Source organism: Colossoma macropomum, unplaced genomic scaffold (genome assembly GCF_904425465.1).
Source record: "Colossoma macropomum unplaced genomic scaffold, Colossoma_macropomum, whole genome shotgun sequence".
In the NCBI taxonomy this organism is placed as follows: domain Eukaryota; kingdom Metazoa; phylum Chordata; class Actinopteri; order Characiformes; family Serrasalmidae; genus Colossoma; species Colossoma macropomum.
The window spans coordinates 14,469,917-14,491,197 of NW_023494803.1; the positions used below are offsets into that span (position 1 = coordinate 14,469,917).

General features: G+C 40.9%; 1 protein-coding gene across 5 annotated transcripts in view; it reads left to right on the forward strand.

Annotated features, from left to right (window-relative positions):
* Positions 1-293: 293 nt before the first annotated feature.
* The window catches only part of LOC118823270 (gephyrin), a 222,694-nt gene continuing 201,706 nt past the window's right edge, over positions 294-21,281 (forward strand). For all 5 annotated transcript variants that reach the window (XR_005008518.1, XM_036592743.1, XM_036592744.1 and 2 more), the window contains exon 1: positions 294-392. Coding sequence is in view for 4 of the 5 variants with exons in the window: in XM_036592743.1 (XP_036448636.1) it covers positions 329-392 (64 nt within the window). In the remaining variant the exon portion in view is untranslated. The remainder of the gene's footprint in view (positions 393-21,281) is intronic.

Genomic DNA, 21,281 nt, shown 5'->3' on the forward strand with positions numbered 1-21,281 from the left:
AACTCCTGAAACGAGTGATCTTACTGATCTGAAACAGCCACCTTCTGAAATAATACATTGCTAAAGAAAAAAAGAAAAGTAAGGTCTGTTTACAGTGAATGATCCTTGGTCATTTTGTTTCCAAGCACTTTTACTTTTGGGGGGTACTGTACATGGCTCCAGCTATCTCGCACCTCTTAATTTTCTCGCCATTCCGCTGGAGCTCGTAACTCGACTTATCTTGGCTGTCTTTGCTCACTTTCACTTTCCCCTCCCCCTGAAGTTCGATGCGCTCGACACTCGGTTCCGTCAAGGCTTCCCAGTGCGGGCAAGAGCGCAGCTGCTCAACATGGCGTCGGACGGGATGATTTTAACCAACCACGACCACCAAATCCGGGTCGGAATATTAACAGGTAAGCGACAAATGCCTTTCAGATCATTTCATTTTGGCGTCGATGTGCCCTGCTGATTGTTTTGCGGCGGCTGTCCGCGCTGTTAGGCCGGGTTTTGGTGGTCGTACTGTGTTCAGCTTCTTTCTGCCTCTTCTCCACTGCTTCCAGGCAACGAAGGTTTGAAGCTTGGCGTTTGCTTCCATATTAAACGCCGCAACTAAATTCTTACACTGCGGCTGATCATGTTTAGTTCTGCGTGTTTCTCCTCTGTTCTGTCATGCAGTAAAAATCCTGGGTAATGAGAAGCCAGTTTGTGTGTTATGAATTATGCATGTCTTGCACACGTTATAGCGCTGGAAAACCGAGCTCTTGTGAATCAGACACAATTGCGTGTGGCTACAGCTTTGTCCCGGATTGCCAGACCGACCACGAACCAGGTGGTCACGCTCAGTAAATTTTTGTCACGAGTTTCTGGTTGAGCTTTAGTGGCAGTTTTCTTCACAAAATGTCAGCTCTGTATAATAAACTCTGCTGTTTGGACCTCAAACCTAGTTGACGTGAATCCCAAGCGGCCGCTTACTGTCAGTCGTATGTGAGTGATCAGATAGGTTGGATCGTTTACACGATGGTAATTGGAATTTCTCTTCACGCACGAGTTTTTTTTTTTGTTTTTTTGAGGGTGAAATAGCGAGGCACCCCCTCCTCCTCCTGTAGTTAAACACCACCGTCGTGCTGCCGTTGCTTGCCGGTGGGAGGGAGGGGGGCGCGTACGGCGACTGAATGCAAATGCCACTGAGTTCGGTGAGTGTTGGAGCAAGGAGAGGGTCTAGTAGAGGGGACTCGGCTACGTCGGGTCCACCTGGATGGGGGAATCACTATGGCAAGCCAAGAGGGTCAGAACTCGTCAGGGTTTTGACGGCGTAAAAAGCGCGCGCTATGTTTAAAAACGCCGTACAGAGCGGCGTTTAAGGGTTTTCTTTTCGCCGTCAGGTAAACGCGAGGCGCCGCCAGGCGTTTTAGAACGTCTGCTGGTAGCAGGCGCTTAGTTAACGCCACCACGTCCCTCATAAGCAGAAATGACCTGAATTTACATATCCCTTCCTTCCCCAAGTGGTTTAGTCCTGGCAGGGGGAGGGTTATACGGAGAGTTGGTTTGCCCAGTTTAAAACTCAGTGATATTTTCTCTCAGTGATATATTCTCTCAGTGAGAATTTTTATTGCTTCCATTGATTACGGTGCTGGGTTTTGCGCACTCCTAATCGGTATGCTTCGCTCGCGTATACTACCTGTAAACGACTCCGAGAGCGAGGGAGCTGTTTGTAATTTTTTGGTGCTGAGACGATGTCAGCCGGGCTTGGATTTTTTTTTACCATTTGAGAAAGCTACAAATCAAACAGCAGCAGGCTTTGAGAAGGTATACGGGATTATCCCAAGGACAGAGTTGAGAGAGCACCCACTCTCTCTGTCAACCCCCTCCTTCCATCAGCTGATGTAGCCCATTATTAGTTACAGTAAGGCTTAGCCTCCTGTCTGTGGGATCAGTTAACACGGTTCTTTCACTGTGTTCTGACATATCGAGGAAGCAGATGCTTATTGGTGAGGAACACTGTGTGTGTATGTGTGTGTGAGAGAGTGAGAGAGAGCACAATGAGTGAGGATTTCTGACAGCAAGAATAAAGCATGAACGTGTGGCCGAACACAAAGCCTCTGTAACATATACATAAAGTAAAATAAAAAGAAATGGCACAATACTAGACGAGGACCGATCATGGTCTTGCGAGGCCCCTAGGCATAAGCATCTTTGGAGACCTAATATAATTACTTTAATAAAGTAGTTCACATTCATGTTTATATGCACTTTGAGCAATACATTTTTTCTTTTTTATTTTAAAAATAAGTAGGGATGCATCAATATTAATACTGGTATTGGGTATTTGCCTGCTATTGTGCTCATTTACTCTTACTCGACCTCATAAAAATGCACTAACATCCGATACCACCTGATACCATGTGACATAAGCTTAGTTCGTGTATGTTGCAGCACTATTGAACAAACGACTTAAGTTGGCAGTGGATGTCTTCCGTACAGTGTGAATATATAAATCCTAGGCTTTGTCCATACACTATGGTAAATTCAAACGTACAGCGTGAGTCACCAAAGAACAAGATTTCTGAAATCACATAGTATGCCTGTCTTTAGAAGACATTCCACTATGGCTCAAACAGCCACTCGCTAGACTTTAACAAGTGAGCTCATCGGATGGATTAGCCTCGGATATAATTCCTTCTGTCACTGTGCTGCAGAGCCTGTTGTTAAAAGAGACAGATGAGGAGAATGAGAACAAAACTATGAAACATTCTTCACTTACAGCTGTACAAAAGTGCTTTTCTGATGTGGAACAAAACCCACTCTTCTCCACTGCAGCACCACTTAGTCCAAGGTAACTGCCTAATGTACATCGTTTAAAATCAGCTAGACTCTAATGATTTATTTGTTAAGGTGCATTGCATTCATTTACACTAACAACTACTTAATTCTGAGTATGTAATTCATTATGGTATTGAACTTCTATCGGCAAGTACTAAAGAATATGTACTCATCCTTGAATTTGGTCTATCTCTAAAAATTAGCCTTCCAAACAGTTCGCACTTTTTGTGTAAGGTTTGTTCGTCCAAAGACAAACTTAAATCATGATTTCTTTTTTTCTTTTAAGCCAAACGGAGTCGGAATGCAAAAAAAGTAGTTGGCAGGTGTTCTTCTCCAAGGGGGTCTGGTTGAAAAAATACAGGGAAAAATAGTGTCCCCTATATTTTTCAGATATAAATTTTAGCTACATAACGTACACTTATTTAAATACACTATATTGCCAAAAGCATTCACTCACCCATCCAAATCATTGAATTCAGGCAGGTGTTCCAGTCACTTCCATGGCCACAGGTGTATAAAACCAAGTACCTAGGCATGCAGACTGCTTCTACAAACATTTGTGAAAGAATGGGTCGCTCTCAGGAGCTCAGTGAATTCCAGCGTGGTACCGTGATAGGATGCCACCTATACAACAAGTCCAGTTATGAAATTTCCTCCCTACTAAATATTCCACAGTCAACTGCCAGTGGTATTATAACAAAGTGGAAACAATTGGGAACGACAGCAACTCAGCCATGAAGTGGTAGGCCACATAAAATGACAGAGAGGGGTCAGCGGATGCTGAGGGGCATAGTGCGCAGAGGTTGCCAACTTTCTGCAGAGTCAATCGCTACAGACCTCCAAACTTCATGTGGCCTTCAGATTAGCTCAAGAACAGTGCGTAGAGAGCTTCATGGAATGGGTTTCCGTGGCCGAACAGCTGCATCCAAGCCTTACATCACCAAGCGCAATGCAAAGCGTTGAATACAGTGGTGTAAAGTGCTGCCACTGGACTCTAGAGCAGTGGATACGTGTTCTCTGGAGTGACGAACCACGCTTCTCCGTCTGGCAATCCAATGGACGAGTCTGGGTTTGGCGGTTGCCAGGAGAATGGTACTTGTCTGACTTCATTGTGCCAAGTGTAAAGTTTGGTGGAGGGGGGATTATGGTGTGGGGTTGTTTTTCAGGAGTTGGTCTCGGCCCCTTAGTTCCAGTGAAAGGATCTCTTAATGCTTCAGCATACCAAGAGATTTTGGACAATTTCATGCTCCCAACTTTGTGGGAACAGTTTGGGGATGGCCCCTTCCTGTTCCAACATGACTGCGCACCAGTGCACAAAGCAAGGTCCATAAAGACATGGATGAGTGAGTTTGGTGTGGAAGAACTTGACTGGCCTGCACAGAGACCTGACCTCAACCCCATAGAACACCTTTGGGATGAATTAGAGTGGAGACAGGAGCCAGGCCTTCTTGTCCAACATCAGTGTCTGACCTCACAAATACGCTTTTGGAAGAATGGTCAAAAATTCCCATAAACACACTCCTAAACTTTGTGGGAAGCCTTCCCAGAAGAGTCGAAGCTGTTATAGCTTCAAAGGGTGGACCGACATCATATTAAACCCTATGGATTAAGAATGAGATGTCACTCAAGTTCATATGCGTGTGAAGGCAGACGAGCAAATACTTCTGGCAATATTGTGTACATTTCAGTCAGTGTTTCTTAACAATTCTTCTTTCACCACAAACCACAACTAATATTGTGCTGCTACTATTACTAGACCTGAGTGATAGGGCAACGTAATTGGAAAGTAAATATGGTGTGTGGGTGCGTGCATCAATAGTCAGTTTCTTCTGTTTGATAGAGAGAAAAAAAGAGACAGATTTGTTTAGAAGCTGCCTGTTATTTCTCTCTGCTATACTACACTCTAATGCTAGCTTTTCTGCACGGCTTCCTTGTGTACTTATTTTACTTTACATTAAGTTTCACTTGAGTGAATGGAATTGAAAGTGCCAGTATATTTACGAGCTTCAGCTTGACTCAAATGGACTTGCTGCAGTAAAAAAGAAAAAAAGCTAAAGTGACTGGATATTACTCTAGAGTTAGCTGTAACGTGGAGAAACAGTTCTTCTGATCCCTGACCCTGCCAAAGCTGCAGCACACTGTGTGTATTCATGTGTGGGGGGTCTGATGTTATTGATAATCTCAATTTTTCAACTAGAAAATATTGTGCTAATTAGAGATGAAACGATATTAAAATTTCATATCACGATTATCATGACCAAAATTATCACGATTATCGGTATTATCGCGATATTGTTCAAATGTGTTGAAAAGTAAAATAAATAAAAAAAATAAATACTGATACACAAACTGAAACTTGTTTCAACAACTTTTATATTAACACAAATAGAATTGGCAGCAATATGCACTTTTTGTTTGCATAAACATTAAAAAATAAGGTCAATACAATTTTAGTATTACTTTTGTATTACTTACAATACTTGTAATACTCTGTAAACAAAAGAATAGCAAATGTATTAATATTAGTTATTATTATTATTACTATTCTTCTTCTTCTTCTTCTTCTTATTATTATTATTATTATTATTATTACTGTTGTAAATATTATTATTATTATTATTATTATTATTAGTAGTAGTAGTAGTAGTAGTAGTAATAATTACAATAACTAGGGATTTCCCTGCATAGAGAATTAAATCTCGACCAACTCTGAGGTGGGTCTTAATGGAAAATTACTACTTCTAAGAAGTGCTGCACTCGGGGGATTTCTTTCCTAACTGCATTTGCAGCATTATTGTGCCGTTGTGGCGCTGTACCCCTAATCAATACAGTGCACCAGGAAAAACAGCCAAAATCACAGAGGAATTGCGTGACCGTGCTGTGAGCTGCAGACAGTGTAGAACTCACACAGCGTGTCTTCACCTGTGGAGCTGCTTCTCTAAAAGCATTTTAAAACTAAAACATAACTTAAAATTAACATGCATCTGAGCTGCGGCACCAACACTCCTAAAGTTTAATCTCTGAAACTCTGCTTTTCCTAAAAGCGGCACACCGCGTTTACTCCCGTCTCAAAGCACACTATCTTCCCTATGTAGTGCACTTCGTGGATCATGAAATAGCAAATCCTTCACCCAAAGAGTGCGTGAAACGTTCGACTAAGTCATCTATAATCAACATTAACAACAGGTTACAAATTCCCTATTTAAAACTCAACTGCTTGTTAATGATGATCGTGTTTGTTTGAAAAGTAGCGCACTATGTAGGGAACATTGAGTGATTTGAGACGGTGTTATTCTCCTCTCAGACAGTAAACACTGCACGCGAGACGAGAAAGGGGAGCTGTGCAGATTGAACTTTTGCAGCCTCTCGTTCCGGAGCTTGTGTGACTGTTAACTCAGAGCTCATTTTGGAGACTCTGCTCCACAGAAATGTGTGTTACAAGCTTTAGTTTCGATTCACAGCTGATTCACCGATTGTTTTTTTTTTCTTTTTTTTCTTTTTGACGGTAAAAGCTTCATTTAACATTATTTACGAACCATAAGCAAAAGTTAAACCACACAAACCGTGACATTTCTTCTATTTCGAAGTCCCCACAGACTTCTTCGTTAAAGTTAACCTTGCATTCTTGCAGGTAGCGGGTGGTGGTCGCGAAAATGACTCGTAAGGTTTGATGTGTTGCCTCCTTTCGCCTCTATTTTCTTTCGGCCTGTTCTGCAGACAGGGTGGTCATCTTCAATTAACTTTCCTTCTGCATCCTTATAAAACCCAAAATATGACCAAACGTCAGACTTGGTCTTCTTAGAAGGCTGAAATATCTCAGAATCTCCGAGTTTTTCACACCGCGGTGATCGACCGCCGTTTTAACGATACTGTAAAGTTCGAACGGTACTACTAACCGTCATTAATTTTACCGCAGTTTACCGTGAAACCGGTAACCGTTTCATCTCTAGTGCTAATTATTTTTAGATATCGCCCAGGCCTAGCAAACGAACAATCAATCAATCAAATAAATAAATGTAGTGGTAGTAGCAGTAGTAGTGGCATTATAAATATGTAGAGCACATAATAAACATCTAAAAGTAGTTGAAACTACTTACACATTCTACTGTCCCACAGAAAGAAATGCACAGCTCAATCATCACAAAACACAATGTGAGTATATGCTATTTCAGGCTAGATTTATTACAGGATTGAATCAGATAAATTCCTTTTTTCCCCTTCGTTATTGCATCCAGCAATTTCTGGAAAACTTTAATGTCAAGATTAATGTTAAGAGGTACAAATGATAAACTGAGGGGGATTAATTCAAAAAAGTAAAATTTTTCAGTGTGGGAGCTAAACTCAGTTGTCAGTTGTGCTATTTGTGTAGCTGACCTTAGCTGGCACGGGAGCACATCCTCCATGTGGGAGCATCTGAAGAGGAAACACATCGGTTCACTGGATGAAGAACATTAATCTCGGTAAGATACGCCACGTCCCAAATTGCATACGAGCACACTAAATAGTGTGTAAAAATAGCGCATATGCCATTAGAAGTGCACTCATTAGTGCAGTGTGTGAAGTGCAGATGTGTGTGGTTTGGGATGTGGCAATAGTTATGCTAGTGAGCTAGTTAGCTGATGCTAATGTTAAAAGCCGTCCTACTTCAGGTTATGAGCTGTAACATATTTTAAAGGGCATGTTCTCTGGAATCGTTAATGGAGTTGGAACAGAGAAAAGAATAACTTATTCACCGCGACCCTGTTCACACTTCAGATAACGTTTACACTTTTAAACACTACATCGTCGTCTTAGCGTCGAGGCCACCGGTGCGTTCAGTTTCGACGAACACAGGAGTGCGTTTCCAAACAGTTTTCTGTTTTCCGCGAACGTTTGGCTCCACTCGCTAACAGTTTAAGGAGGTAGTTCTCCGTGAACACACAGGGTAGCTGGACGAAAGGTTACCGCTGAAATGAAGTGTTTACACAAAATCGTTCAAATTTAACTGTTTATAGAGAAGTTTGCCACAAACATCATCAGAGCGTGTCTCCTCTACAGCGGGGAGTATCTGCTCTCAGAGGAGGGCGAGACTCCTACAGGAGCACAGAGAGATGCTGACTTGCCTCCGTTTCAATAAAGACCTGTGATTAGTTTAGTTTCAGCAGAGTGTAGACAGACAGCAGAATGCACAGAGCACAGACTGCACTGTTTAAATTTAACATTTAAATTTAGATTGATATTTTTATTTACTTGATTAAAGGAAAACGGATTTAGTTTTGTTATATTTTATTGCTGTTACTTTGCACATCCTTGGTTATAAATTTTGACAGGAAAAATGTATTGGAGTTTTATTTTTTTATCATTTGTATTCACAGCAAAGTTCATTAAAACAGTGAATTCTTGAATGTTATTCATCTTTATTGTCTTCATTGTTTGTTAACAAATGCATAAAACAACCTCCAGCTAATTTTAAAAGCTAATAGTTACATAAGTAATTTGGTAATGTCGAATAATCGATTATTCGTTTCAGCAGTCGATAGATTATTTGACTATCAAATTAATCGCTTGTTATAGCCCTACTAAGAATTAAGTTGCATTAAGTCAAGTCAAAGTTTATTTATATAGCGCTTTTTACAACCGGTGTTGTCACAAAAAAGGTTTACAAAAAAATGACTAGCTGACTAGTTTAGTCAGGCCCCATTTTTGCTCTAGTTGTCTGACAGTCTGTGTTAAAGCTTGAGTATGATCATTGTACCACAGGTAGGGCTGGGCAATAAAATGATAATGATAATTATCGCAATATAACTTTCCTCGATAGAAACATGATAGAAATGTTCAATGTTAATTGTTCAATTATTTGATATAATTCTCACACTTTCACGTACGACAGTGACACTACTCTGCTGTTGCCATGAGAGGGCACACTTCCGAGTATTTGGACATGATTAAAAAGGGGGGAGGGGGTCAAAGAGTGAAATGAGTTGCCAAATATACTTTAGCAACGGCTGAAACGGAGTTATATGTTGCCTGTTTGAGTGGAGTGATCGGCGATCTGTTCACCTGTGACCAAGCACGAGTGACGAGATAAGTGGCGTAACGATACTGTCCTAGAGCGAACTCAGTTCCATCCTACCATCCTAACAAACGTCTGCTCCACACAACTACAGAGCTGTTACAGTGCTCAAACAGTCATATTTTAGTGTTCGTGCATTCCCAAGCAACAAAAGTGAAAGAAAGAAGTGGATTCATGCTAGTTACAGCCCTGATTTAAATAAAAGTAAACTGAGGGTGCTGTATGTGTGGCACTGGTGAGTGGGAGAACGCTAGCTTCCCAAGCTAGCTGTTTTTAGCAGCTGGCCAACTTGAAGCAGTGCTCTATCACTCGCACAGCACGGCGAATTATTAGGGTTCAAGCACGCAGTGCGTAGAACCCTATTGGAATTGTCAAGATTTTTCTTATTATTATTAGGGGTCCAAGCACCTTTAGGTGCATGGAACCCTATTGCTTTTGCTAGGATTTTTTAGGGTCCAAGCACGCAGTGCGTGGGACCCTATTGTTTTTGCTCAGATTTTTCTTCCTATTCTTTTTCTATTGGAATTGTCAAGATTTTTAGGGTTCAAGCACGAAGTGCATAGAACCCTATTGTAATTGTCAAGATTTTTCTTCCTATTCTTTTTCTTCCCTGAAACGCAACGCACAGCCCAAACCGTAAGTCCTAGAGACTTGAAACTTGGTCAATAGGTAGTAGTCCCTCCCGCTACTCAGGCGCAAGGAATCAGCCCAGTCAGCCGCAAGGGGGTGCTATAGCGCAGGTCAACACGTTTGGGTCTATAACTCCTAAACCAGATTTTTGCCAGACAAGGCATATTTTTTTCCTAGTTTCCTAGGTCAAAAGGTCAATCTGACCAAAACTTGGTAAACATCTTTGGATATGGTCCCTGATCAAGAATCACACCATATTGTGGCCTTTTCACTAATTCTGACCCACTTTCACTGAGCTCATACTTTACTATAGTGCTATGTTTCTATTTTTCATCTTTTTCAACTTTACTCATATTTTTGCCTGTAACTTTTGATCAGAGTGAGATAGAGACAAAATTCTTTTTTCTGCTGATTCCTTCGGATGTGCTGAACAAGTGCACCCCAGTCACTTTTAGCCCCACCTGCTTAGTTTTTGAGCTAATTTGCATAATGTGAAAAACCTATTCTTGCGAAGTAGTCTCTGGATTTTTTGCTAATTATCATCAAATTAGTATCCTTAGATTCAAAAGACACTGATCCTCAATAATTATCAAAAACATTTTGACTTTTCCACTCAGTGTATTGGGGATCAATCAATTAATTACTGCAAACATGGAATTGCTAGCTTGATTTGCTATAACTCAACAGTCATTGGTCAGATCATCTCCAAACTTGCAATAATTTTACTCTAATTAGGACTCTAATGGTCTTGCCCAATTTTGGTCCAGATTGACCTTTAGGGGGCACTTCAACACTCAAAAAAACTTAATCAACTAAAATGCTATTACAATGTTATTACAAGGTTGACAGATAAACAAATGGAGCCATGTGACTCACTTCACTCACATGAACAACTTTCTAAGTACATGCTATGTCAAAAATTGCACTGCTTGTCTTTTATTTTGGCTTTTTCATTCAAAGATTTCACTATACAAAGGCTTATTATACAACGGTCAAAAGGTCATTCTGACCAAAACTTGGTGAACCTCTTTGGATATGGTCCCTGATCAAGAATGAAACCATATTGTGGCCTTTTCACTAATTCTGACCCACTTTCACTGAGCTCCTCACACCAATAGGGCCTCTTATGAGTACATTGGGCCTCATTATGGCCTACATGAAATCAATGGCTTAAAATAGAACCAATCCACTGTGCAAGTGCTACTATGTGAGAAATGCTGCCATTAGTCATGTAGTTTTGACATGTATGTTAACAACCTCTTGGATGTTCTACAAACCAGTATAGATCAGTACATATGAATTTAAACCTATAATGTGTTTAAAGACCTCTAATCGTTGTTTATGGCAACTGAAGGCCTTTTGATGAACTGACTTCCTTTCAGTTCTATTCACTGCCTATAAATAAGATGGGCTAAACGAAAAGCTTGAGGCCTTTTTAGGCCTAATGGGCTAAACGAAAAGCTTGAGGCCTTTTTAGGCCTAATGGGCTAAACGAAAAGCTTGAGGCCTTTTTAGGCCTAATGGGCTAAACGAAAAGCTTGAGGCCTTTTTAGGCCTAATGGGCTAAACCTGCAGAAGGGCCCGTACTGCTGTTGAATGCTTGAACCCGCTCATTGCCGCTTGCAGCTATATTTAGGGTCCAAGCACGCAGTGCATAGGACCCTATTGTTTTTGCTCGGATTTTTCTTCTTCTTCTTCTTCTTGTTCTTCTTCTTCTTCTTCTTCTTATTATTATTATTATTAGGGTTCAAGCATGCAATGCATTGAACCCTATTGTAATTGTCAAGATTTTTCTTCCTATTCCTTTTCTTCCCTGAAACGGAACGCACAGCCCAAACCGTAAGTCCTAGAGACTTGAAACTTGGTCAATAGGTAGTAGTCCCTCCCGCTATTCAGGCGCAAGGAATCAGCCCAGTCGGCCACAAGGGGGCGCTACAGCGCAGGTCAACGCGTTTGGGTCTATAACTCCTAAACCAGATTTTTGCCAGACAAGCCCTATTTTTTTCCTGGTTCTATGGGTCCAACCAAACAACTTGGCTATTTTGATTATTCAGCTCCGCCCACTTAGATTTTTCGCAATACTGCAAAATGTGCGAAACTTACTTTTGTGAACTAGTCCTGCAATTTTTGAATGCTCATGTATTTGGTGTCAAAAAATTCAGAAGAGCCTGAAGGGCAATAATCATCAAAAACATTTTAAGTTTTCCATACAACATGGCTGCCATATGCAAATGAACCCTTCTGGATAAATTCGAAATAATTCAAAATTAATTAAAAAATGCATCTCTACGTACGATCAAGCTGAAACTTGGCATGCAGCATCTTTTCGCCAGTCTACAAGTGTGGATTTAAGGACATTTGGATACATTGAAATTTGTGGTCGCCATCAGCCAATAAGCATTTAGCAGGCCATTTGACAGGCTTAACATTGACACACCCTCCTTTTCAAACTAGTCTCTGGATTTTGATCCAATCTTTTCAAAATTGGTCTAGAACAATTCTTTGGCATCTGTAGGTAAATAATTATCAAAAACATCTTGACTTTTCTACTCAGGGTCTTGTGGATCAATCAGTTAATTCCTGCATACATGGCATTGTTAGCTTGATTAGCTATAACTCATCAGTCTTTGGTCAGATCATGTCCAACCTTTGAGTATTTATACAAATTGAGATTCTAATGGAGTATGCCAAGTTTGGTCCAGATTAGCCTTTAGGGGGCGCTTTAGCACTCAAAAACACTTAAAATCAATTAAAATGCTATTGCAATGTTATTACAAGGTCGACAGATAAACAAATGGAGCCATGTGACTCACTTCACTCACATGAACAACTTTCTAAGTACATGCTATGTCAAAAATTGCACTGCTTATCTTTTATTTTGGCTTATTCATTCAAAGATTTCACTATACAAAGATTTATTATACAAAGGCTTGAGGCCTCTCTAGGCCTAATATAATAAAAGGCTTGAGGCCTTTTTAGGCCTAATGGGCTAAACCAAAAGCTTGAGGCCTTTTTAGGCCTAATGGGCTAAACCTGCCCGTACTGCTGTTGCGTGCTTGAACCCACTCATTGCCGCTTGCGGCTATATTTATATATGTTACTGTAGATCGAACAAGACAAAAAAACACTGATTTCAGTTAAATGTACCTAAAAGAACTCTGTTTGTCTGGTGTGAGAGAATCTCACTGCAAATAATGCTTTTACACAGTGAACGTCAGACATATTGCGATTCACCCCTCAAACTACTATGATAGAATAGAGAAACCCAGATGTCTGGTAGCTGGTGTTTGAATACTATGATATGCTCTGACATGGATGTGGTAGGACTGACGGCAGTAAGGTGGTGTGATCCATCATTGATGTACCGAGCCAGCTAATGTTTGCTGTTTGTTTTAAGCTAACATTGTTGAGAAACTAAACAGTACATCACTACGTAACCAGATAGCCATCACTCGTCACCAGACAGCTAAAAATAATCTTTTTTCTTTTTTAAATTATGACTATTACAAAAATTGTGGCTGTGTTTTTCCAGCTGGTAAAAACAGCTAAGCAGAAATTTTCTCTCACTATCCCATGACAGATTTGTGAAATGTTCCACTGTTTGGCAAGTGTTTGTCATGTTCTGATCATAAAGGATAGTTTAAAACAGCAATTAACCAATCAGAAGAAAAAAATCAGCCTTCAAACTTAAAAGAAATAATGATTTGACATTTATCGTGATATGTATCGATATCGACTGATATGAATTTTTTTATCGTGATAACATTTTTTGCTATATCGCCCAGCTCTAACCACGCGGCAGGCTTTTTCTGCCTTATTATTTTACTCTTTAATGGCCACATAATCTAGAGTAGAACAAAAAGTATCCTCTAAGCACTTGGTCATAATATCTAATTCGGTAGGATTAGACAGACAGCTGATAGAAGCTGGTAATTGTGGGAGGTTTCTGATAGAGCTACCAGCTGTGGATGAAGTTATAGTCTGCTTGACACGATAGCATGGTGATTACAACTAAAGCGAATTTCATACGAGATTAGGTAATGATCTGATATTGCTGTGCTCTGGGGGAGAACGGCTAAATGATCCATGTTTACACCAAAGGTCAAAATTAAGTCTAGAACGTGGCTGCAATAATGAATGGCCCCTTTATATTTTGAGTGAAACCAACAGAGTCTAAGATATAACTGCCTTACTTAGTGGATCTTGTGGTTTTTCAAAGTGGATATTAAAATCTCCGACAATCATTACTTTTTTGAAAACCTTACTAAACTTGATAGAAAGTCAGAAAATTCCTGTAAGAACTGAGAATATGGCCCTGGCAGCCTATAGATTGTAATTAATGAAAAGGAATTCTTATTTGTTCCTCGATCATTTATGTTAAGATAAAGCATTTTAAAAGAAGAGAATTTGTTTCCTACTTTCTGGTTCACACCTAAAGCTTTTGTATAGATGGTTGCTATACCTCCACCCCAGCCACTTAAACGAGGGCTGTGCGCATGACTATAGCCTGTGAGGGTGGCTTCATTTAGAGCAAAGTATTCCTCAGAGAAACATCTAATCCATGCACAGAGCATCAAAATCATGATCAGATATAATTTCATTTACAACCCCATTTCCAAAAAAGTTGGGACGCTGTGCAAAATGTAAATAAAAACAAATCATTTAAACCCTAAAAATAGTACAAAGACAACATGTGAAATGTCAAAACGAGAAAAATGAGAAATTTTATTGTTTTTTGAAAAATATATGCCCATTTAGAATTTGATTTGATGTTCCAAAAAAGTTGGGACAGGGGCAACAAAAGCCTGATGAAGTTATCATGCTAAAAAAACATGTAGTGGTTGATTGGCAGTGGGTCAGTAACATGATATGGGTATAAAAAAGCATTGCAGAGAGGCTGAGTCTTTCAGAAGTAAAGATGAAGAGGGGTTCACCACTCTGTGAAAGACTGCATGATAAAATAGTGCAACAATTCAAAAATTACATTTCTCAACATAAAATAGCGATGAACATTTGCGTTTTATCATCTATGGTACAAAACAACATTAAAAGATTCAGAGAATCTGGAGAAATCACTTTATGTAAGCGACAAGGCCAAAAACCAGTATTTGCTGGCCGTGATCATTGGGCCCTCAGGCGGCACTGCATATAAAACAAACATGATTCTGTAGTGGAAATCACTGCATGGGCTCAGGAACACTTCTGAAAACCAGTGTCTGTGGAAAAAAAAAGTTTGTCACTGCATCCACAAATGCAAGTTAAAACTTCAAAACGCCAAGAAGAAAACATGCATAAACAGGATCCAGAAATGCTGCCAGATTTTCTGGGCCTGAGCTCATTTAAACTGGACTGAGGGAAAGTGGAAAAGTGTCCTGTGGGCCGATGAATCAAAAAAATTCTTTTTGGAAATCATGGATGCTGTGTCCTCTGGGCTAAAGATCACTCAGCTTGTTATCAGTGCACAGTTCAAAAGTATTTATGATGGTATAGGGATGCATTAGTGCACGTAGCATGGGTCACTGGCACATCTGTGAAGGCACCATTATTGCTGAATGATATGCATGTTTTGGCAACATACGCTGCCATCCAGACAATGTCTTTTTTCAGGGAAGGCCTTGCTTATTTCAGCAAGACCAAGCCAAACCACATTCTGCATGCATTACAACAGCATGGTTCCATATTAAAAGAGTACAGGTGCTAAACTGGCCTGCCTGCAGTCCAGACCTGTCACTCACTGATAACTTTAGGTGCAAACTTTTTTGGAGGGTGTTGTTGGCATCAAATTCAAAATGGACATATATTTTTCAAAAATAATAAAATTTCTCAGTTTCAGCGTTTGATATTAGTATTTTCCTGTAAAAATATGGGTTACATGATTTGCATATCATTGCATTCTATTTTTATTTTCATTCTGCTGTCCCAGCTTTTTTTTGGAAATGGGGTTGTTCAACAACAGCCTTAGATGTAAAAGATCTTATGTTAAGCAGTCCTAGTTTTAGACCAAAGGTAGTGTCTCTGCAAAGTGGTATTACTGGTCTGATATTAATCAAATTAGTAGAAGAAAGTTTTCGAGGATTTTTGATTTTTTGTTTCATACAAAGAACAGACACAGTCTCAGTTGGGTGAAACCTATGTGGCGATTCAAGGCAGCTAGCACACTGTTGGTTTAGTCTGTTTGTCTGCTGCCTGGCCTCGGCCCTGGTTTGTCAGTGACTGTCCTACCCTGACGGCTATCTGAGAGACTACGAGTTATGCTACAAGGGTGGATGCTGTCCCGTGAGGGGTGGATTCTGTCCCGCCTCAAAAGATGCCCTCAAAAATTGACCAATTATCTACAAATCCCACTATGTTTCTGAGTACCACTTGGACAACCAGCAGTTCAGCGACCATAACCTGCTGTAGATTTTGGCATCACGTTGAACTGAGATGGGGCCCAGGCATATTACAACATCGGACATCGTCTGGCGTAATTTACACACCTCTTTAATGGTATCTTTAGTTATTTCTGTCTGCCGCAAACAAATGTCATTTGTACTTACATGAATGCCTATCCTCGAATATCTACGGCTAGCTAGCGGCTTCAGGTTCTATCTAATGTCCGGCGCCATGGCTCCTGGTATACAGCTAACTCCTACTAACGCCCCTAGAGGAGAAGCTATTTTCATGCGCCGTAAAATAGAATCACCTATAACCAGAGCTTTTTAAACAGGCGTCTCAGAGGGTGTCTGTTGGACACGTGAATGGGAGATGAGTCATGCTCATATGGGGTAGCTTTAGCATTAGCTTTAGCTTTGTGACTATGCCAACCAAACGCCACCCACTTGCTCCGCTGTGAGGGCTCTGCTGCCGGAGTTGAGGGTGTGCTAACTCTCCCTGAGACACCTGGAGCTTCTAACAGCGAGACTGAGCCCTGCTGACTAGCCCTGCTCTTTTCCAACTTCCGGATGCACACCTCTAACTGTATTATCTTCTCCGTCAAGCACGAGACTAACTTGCACTTCTCACAAACAAAGCTAGTAACACTGCTGTCACTAGTGACAGAGAGAAGCATAAGCAACAGAGCAAAGCAACAGCTCGCGGTCTGTCATACTGATACGTTGTTTCATCGGCTAAATTGAGTCCTTTACATGTGTCTTGTGAATCTGATGAGAGAAGAAAGGGCTTCCAAAGGTCGGTGGTTGTAATTAATTGCGACTTGTATGTAACAGCGTATTGAAAATGTAAAAAGCTGCAAGAGACTAGCAAGATAGAGCAGAGAAAGCAGCAAATAGCAAACGCTCCCACCAAAAAAAAAAACAGGAACTAGGTTGCAGGAACCAAGCGTCACCTCACAGGAGCCAAATTAACATAATGTAAATTTCCCCGTAGCCATTGTTGGTACTCTGAGAAATTTTAATTGCTGAGGTTTGAAAATTAAGTAGTTTTAGGTATTGCCTAGCATGTCTCCACTTGTATTGGGAAAGTGGTTGTGATTGTGTTTGTGTGTGTTTAAAAATGGGCTAAAATCACACAGTGTATTCTTGGTGGGAATGTAATGCTAATGAGGTATGTTTAGCAAAGCAAGCAAGCAAAGTGTATTTATATAGTGCTTTTTACAACAGGTGTTGTCACAAAGCAGCTTTACAAAAAAAATCAGCAATACAGAAAGAAATCCGGGTCCAAACCCCATGAGCAAGCCAGTGGCGACAGTGGCAAGGAAAAACTCCCTAAGAGCAGGAGGAAGAAACCTTGAGAGGAACCAAGACTCAGAAGGGGAACCCATCCTCCTCTGGTTGACACCGGATAGCAAAACATTGTTAGTATAAGGTATTGTAGTACACAGCAGGGAAAACAGCTGGAGCAATGGTTAAATTGATTAGTTTAGTTTAAGCAGCAGCAGCAGCATCATTGGGAGGGTCAGTTTGTGAGGGTGAGGTTTGCACAGCGTTGTTCAGTATGAAGCTCAATGGTGGTCAAGCCGGTCCAGAGGGCTGGCAGCAGTGGGCACCCGATCAAGGCAGGCAAGGCAACAGCATCAGACGCACAGGATGGGCAGCTGTTCAACTCGGCGAAGAAAGGAAAAACACACAGAGTCAGTTCTGTAATGAGTGACTGCTCATAGATTACAGTATTAACAGAGCAGCAGAGACTCTGTCAGGTCTGGATCTGACAGGGAAAACTAATTACCAAAGGCTTGACTAAACAAGTAAGTTTTTAGCCTAGACTTAAAGACTGAGGCTGTGTCTCAAACATTAACAGGAAGATTATTCCAAAGCTGGGGGGCTTTGTATGAGAATGCTCTCCCCCCTGATGTAACTTTATTAATTCTAGGTACTAATAGTAAGCCAGCACCTTGTGATTTAAGTAGGCGTGATGGTTCATAGTGGGAGAGAAGTTCACTCAGGTACTGAGGGGCAAGTCCGTTGAGAGCTTTATAGGTCAGTAATAAAATTTTATAGTCAATGCAAAATTTAACTGGTAACCAGTGTAGGGTTGATAGAACTGGGCTGATATGGGTAAAACTTTCTGGTTCTTGTGATGTCTCTGGCTGCAGTGTTCTGGACTAGCTGAAGCTTGTTAAGGCTTTTGCTGGGACATCCAGCCAGCAGGGCATTACAATAATCTAGCCTTGAGGTAATGCTACTGAGAAATTGTTACGTTTAAGTGTAAAATTAGACAGTTTGTTTCTAGCTGCTTTTGGACCAAGAAGCAGAGCCTCTATTTTATCCGATTTAAGAAGGAGAAAGTCACTCGACATCCAGTGTTTTATGTCTTTTATACAGTCCTCAATCTTGCTAAGTTTAATTTTATCCTCCGGTTCTACAGTGTCATCGGCATAACAGTGGAAATTTATGCCGTGTTTACTGATAATGGTGCCCAGTGGTAGCATATATGTTGTGAATAACATAGGTCCTAAAACAGAGCCTTGTGGAACACCATACTTTACTTTTGCGAGGACAGATGATTCCCCGTTTACATTAACAAACTGATAGCGATCAGTGAGGTAGGACCTGAACCAGGAAAGAGCTATTCCTGTTACCCCTACAAGGTTTTCTAGTCTATCTAGTAAGATAGCGTGGTCTATTGTGTTAAATGCCGCACCAAGATCGAGGAGGACTAGCAGAGACACATTTCCTCGGTCAGGGAATAATAAAAGATTATTTACAATTTTTACAAGTTTAAAGTGACTTTGCGTCTGACTGTTATGGAGCAGCAACACTTCACAAGCAGACCCTTGTTCACTGCCAGCCTGAGTTGTTTGTGCAGTAGTTCAGCAGCATGCAGTAGTCTTATGTCACAGTATCACGTGCTATCAGAGCTTAGTGTTGGTGCATTTTTATGTCAAGTATTAGTAAATGACCACAATATTGGGCTAATACCCGATACCAGGAATGTGGAGAAAGGAATGTTTTATTCTGTTTGAAGGTTTTGTTGATATTTAATAATGATAGAAAAAAAGTTCCCATTTACCTCAGACAGAGGCATCATGCTAGACTGGTCTCAAGAACAATTTCTGTGTCCTTCTCAACCTGAGAGTCCAAATGATGCATTACCAATACCCAGTACCCTCATGTAAACTGCCAGGTAGTCAAGTAGCATCCACCATAGGAATAAATGGAAAACAGGCCTACCTCAGTCTAAGTACTAGATTGTTAGTTTTCGGGAAGAGATGGCCCCTTCCATGTTGCGCTGTATTAGTCATCCAGTCTTGTTCACTCATATCCTTAGAAGTTAAAGTGTGGATGGCTGAAAGCAGTTGTCACTGTTGTGGTGGTGTGGATTGTTCAACAGTACTCTGAGCTGCTAGATTTAGTAGCTGGTAGCATTTTACACACACACACACACACACACAGCAAGGTGCTCACACAAGTCAAGTGTCATCCTTCATGATTGTTAAGTCTCTAAATTTTGTGAATCTAATTTTAGTGAATGTTCATGTTTTGTATGGAGCAGAGGATCACACGCATGTGTGGAGTAGTGAGTGGTGGCTCAAAATCATTCTTTTCTGTATCGGTTCTTTTGAAGCACCAATACAGAAGAGAATGATTTAGAGCTGGATTTCTCTATGGAAAAAATTAATTTTCAAAATGTATTGCCTTGTGGTAAAATAAATTAGTTCCAAACTCAAGACAATTGATCCCACATACATGAATCCACTGAATGTCACTTGATCTTCTGAATTAAGAGGTTCTTAAGGAGCCAAAATATGAATTTTGCTCCATGAGAGCTCATGCTGTTGGGCACTGAATTGACATTATAAGACAGACAATCTCACCAAAGTACCCCAGACGAATCAGCTTTGTCGTGTGTGGTAGTTAAGTTGCTTTGGCAGGAGTAATGTACATTAGGAGTAGCTAGTGTTATTATATAATAATGTATAATAGTTCAGTAGTAGGCTTATATTAGATTAGATTCAACTTTGTTGTCATTGTGCAGAGTACAGGTACAGAGCCAATGAAATGCAGTTAGCATCTAACCAGAAGTGCAAAAAACAGTATTATTTACATATAAAGTGCAGAAGGGTGGTATATAGTGGTAAAAAAAAACAGATATACAAGTAAAAATATACATATATATACAGAGTGAGTGGAGAGCATACAATGAGGTAGTATGTTCTGTGAGAGCAGCATATGTAAAAGATAAGTATGCAGAGTAAACTTGTGCAGTAATTGTTGGGGCAAATGTGAATAGTGCCGTAATAGACTGCAAGTATGAATGGTGCAATAATAATATGATATAAAGTACAATACAGTGCAGTGAGTGCAAAGATGCGTTAAAGTGATGGTGTGGAGTTCAGCAGGGTCACAGCTTTAGGGAAAAAAGCTCTTCCTGAGCCTGCTGGTGCGGTAGCGGAAGCTTCTGTAATGCCTGCCAAATGGGAAGAGGGTAAAAAGTCCATGGTTAGGTTGAGAACTGTCCTTGATGATGTTCCTTGCCCTGCCCAGGCAGCGCATATGGAAAATGTTCTCAGTGGAAGGTAACTGGGCACCTGTGATGCGTTGGGCAGTTTTCACCACCCGCTGGAGTGCCTTGCGGTCAGATGCGGAGCACTTTCTGTACCGCACTGAGATGCAGTTTGTGAGCGTGCTCACAATGGTACAGTGGTAAAAGTTTACTAGTACACCGGGACATAGGTGAGCTTTCTTGAGGCTCCGTAGGAAGTAAAGAAGCTGTTGCACCTTTTTGACCATGACAGAGGAGTTTAGGGACCAGGTGAGATCATCAGAGATGTGGATACCAAGGAACTTAAAGCCAGACACGCGATCTACCTCAGCTCCGCCAATGTAGATGGGGGAGTGTGTCTGGCTCCTACCACTCCTGAAGTTCACTATGATCTTGGTTTTCTTGTTGTCCTCACATCATGGCGCCAGGTGCTGCACCTCCTTCCTGTAGGCCATCTCATCATCACCTCTGATCAGACCTATCACTGTGGTGTTGTCCGTGAACTTGATTATGGAGTTAGAGCCATAAACAGGAACACAATCATGGGTGAACAGGGAGTACAGAAGAGGGCTGAGCACACACCCTTGTGGCACTCCGGTGTTCAGGGTGATGGAGGAGGCGAAGAGTTTGTTTAACTTAACAGATTGAGGTCTGTGAGTCAGGAAGTCCAGAATCCAATTGCACAGAGATGTGCTGATACCAAGCTGGCTAAGCTTTAACATCAGCTTGGAGGGGATCACTGTGTTAACTGCTAAACTGAAGTCAATGAACTGCATTCTGACATATGAGTTTTGACAGTCCAGGTGGGTCAGTACGGTGTGGAGCACCGTGGAAATGGCATCCTCTGTTGACCTGTTGCAGCAGTAGGCAAACTGGT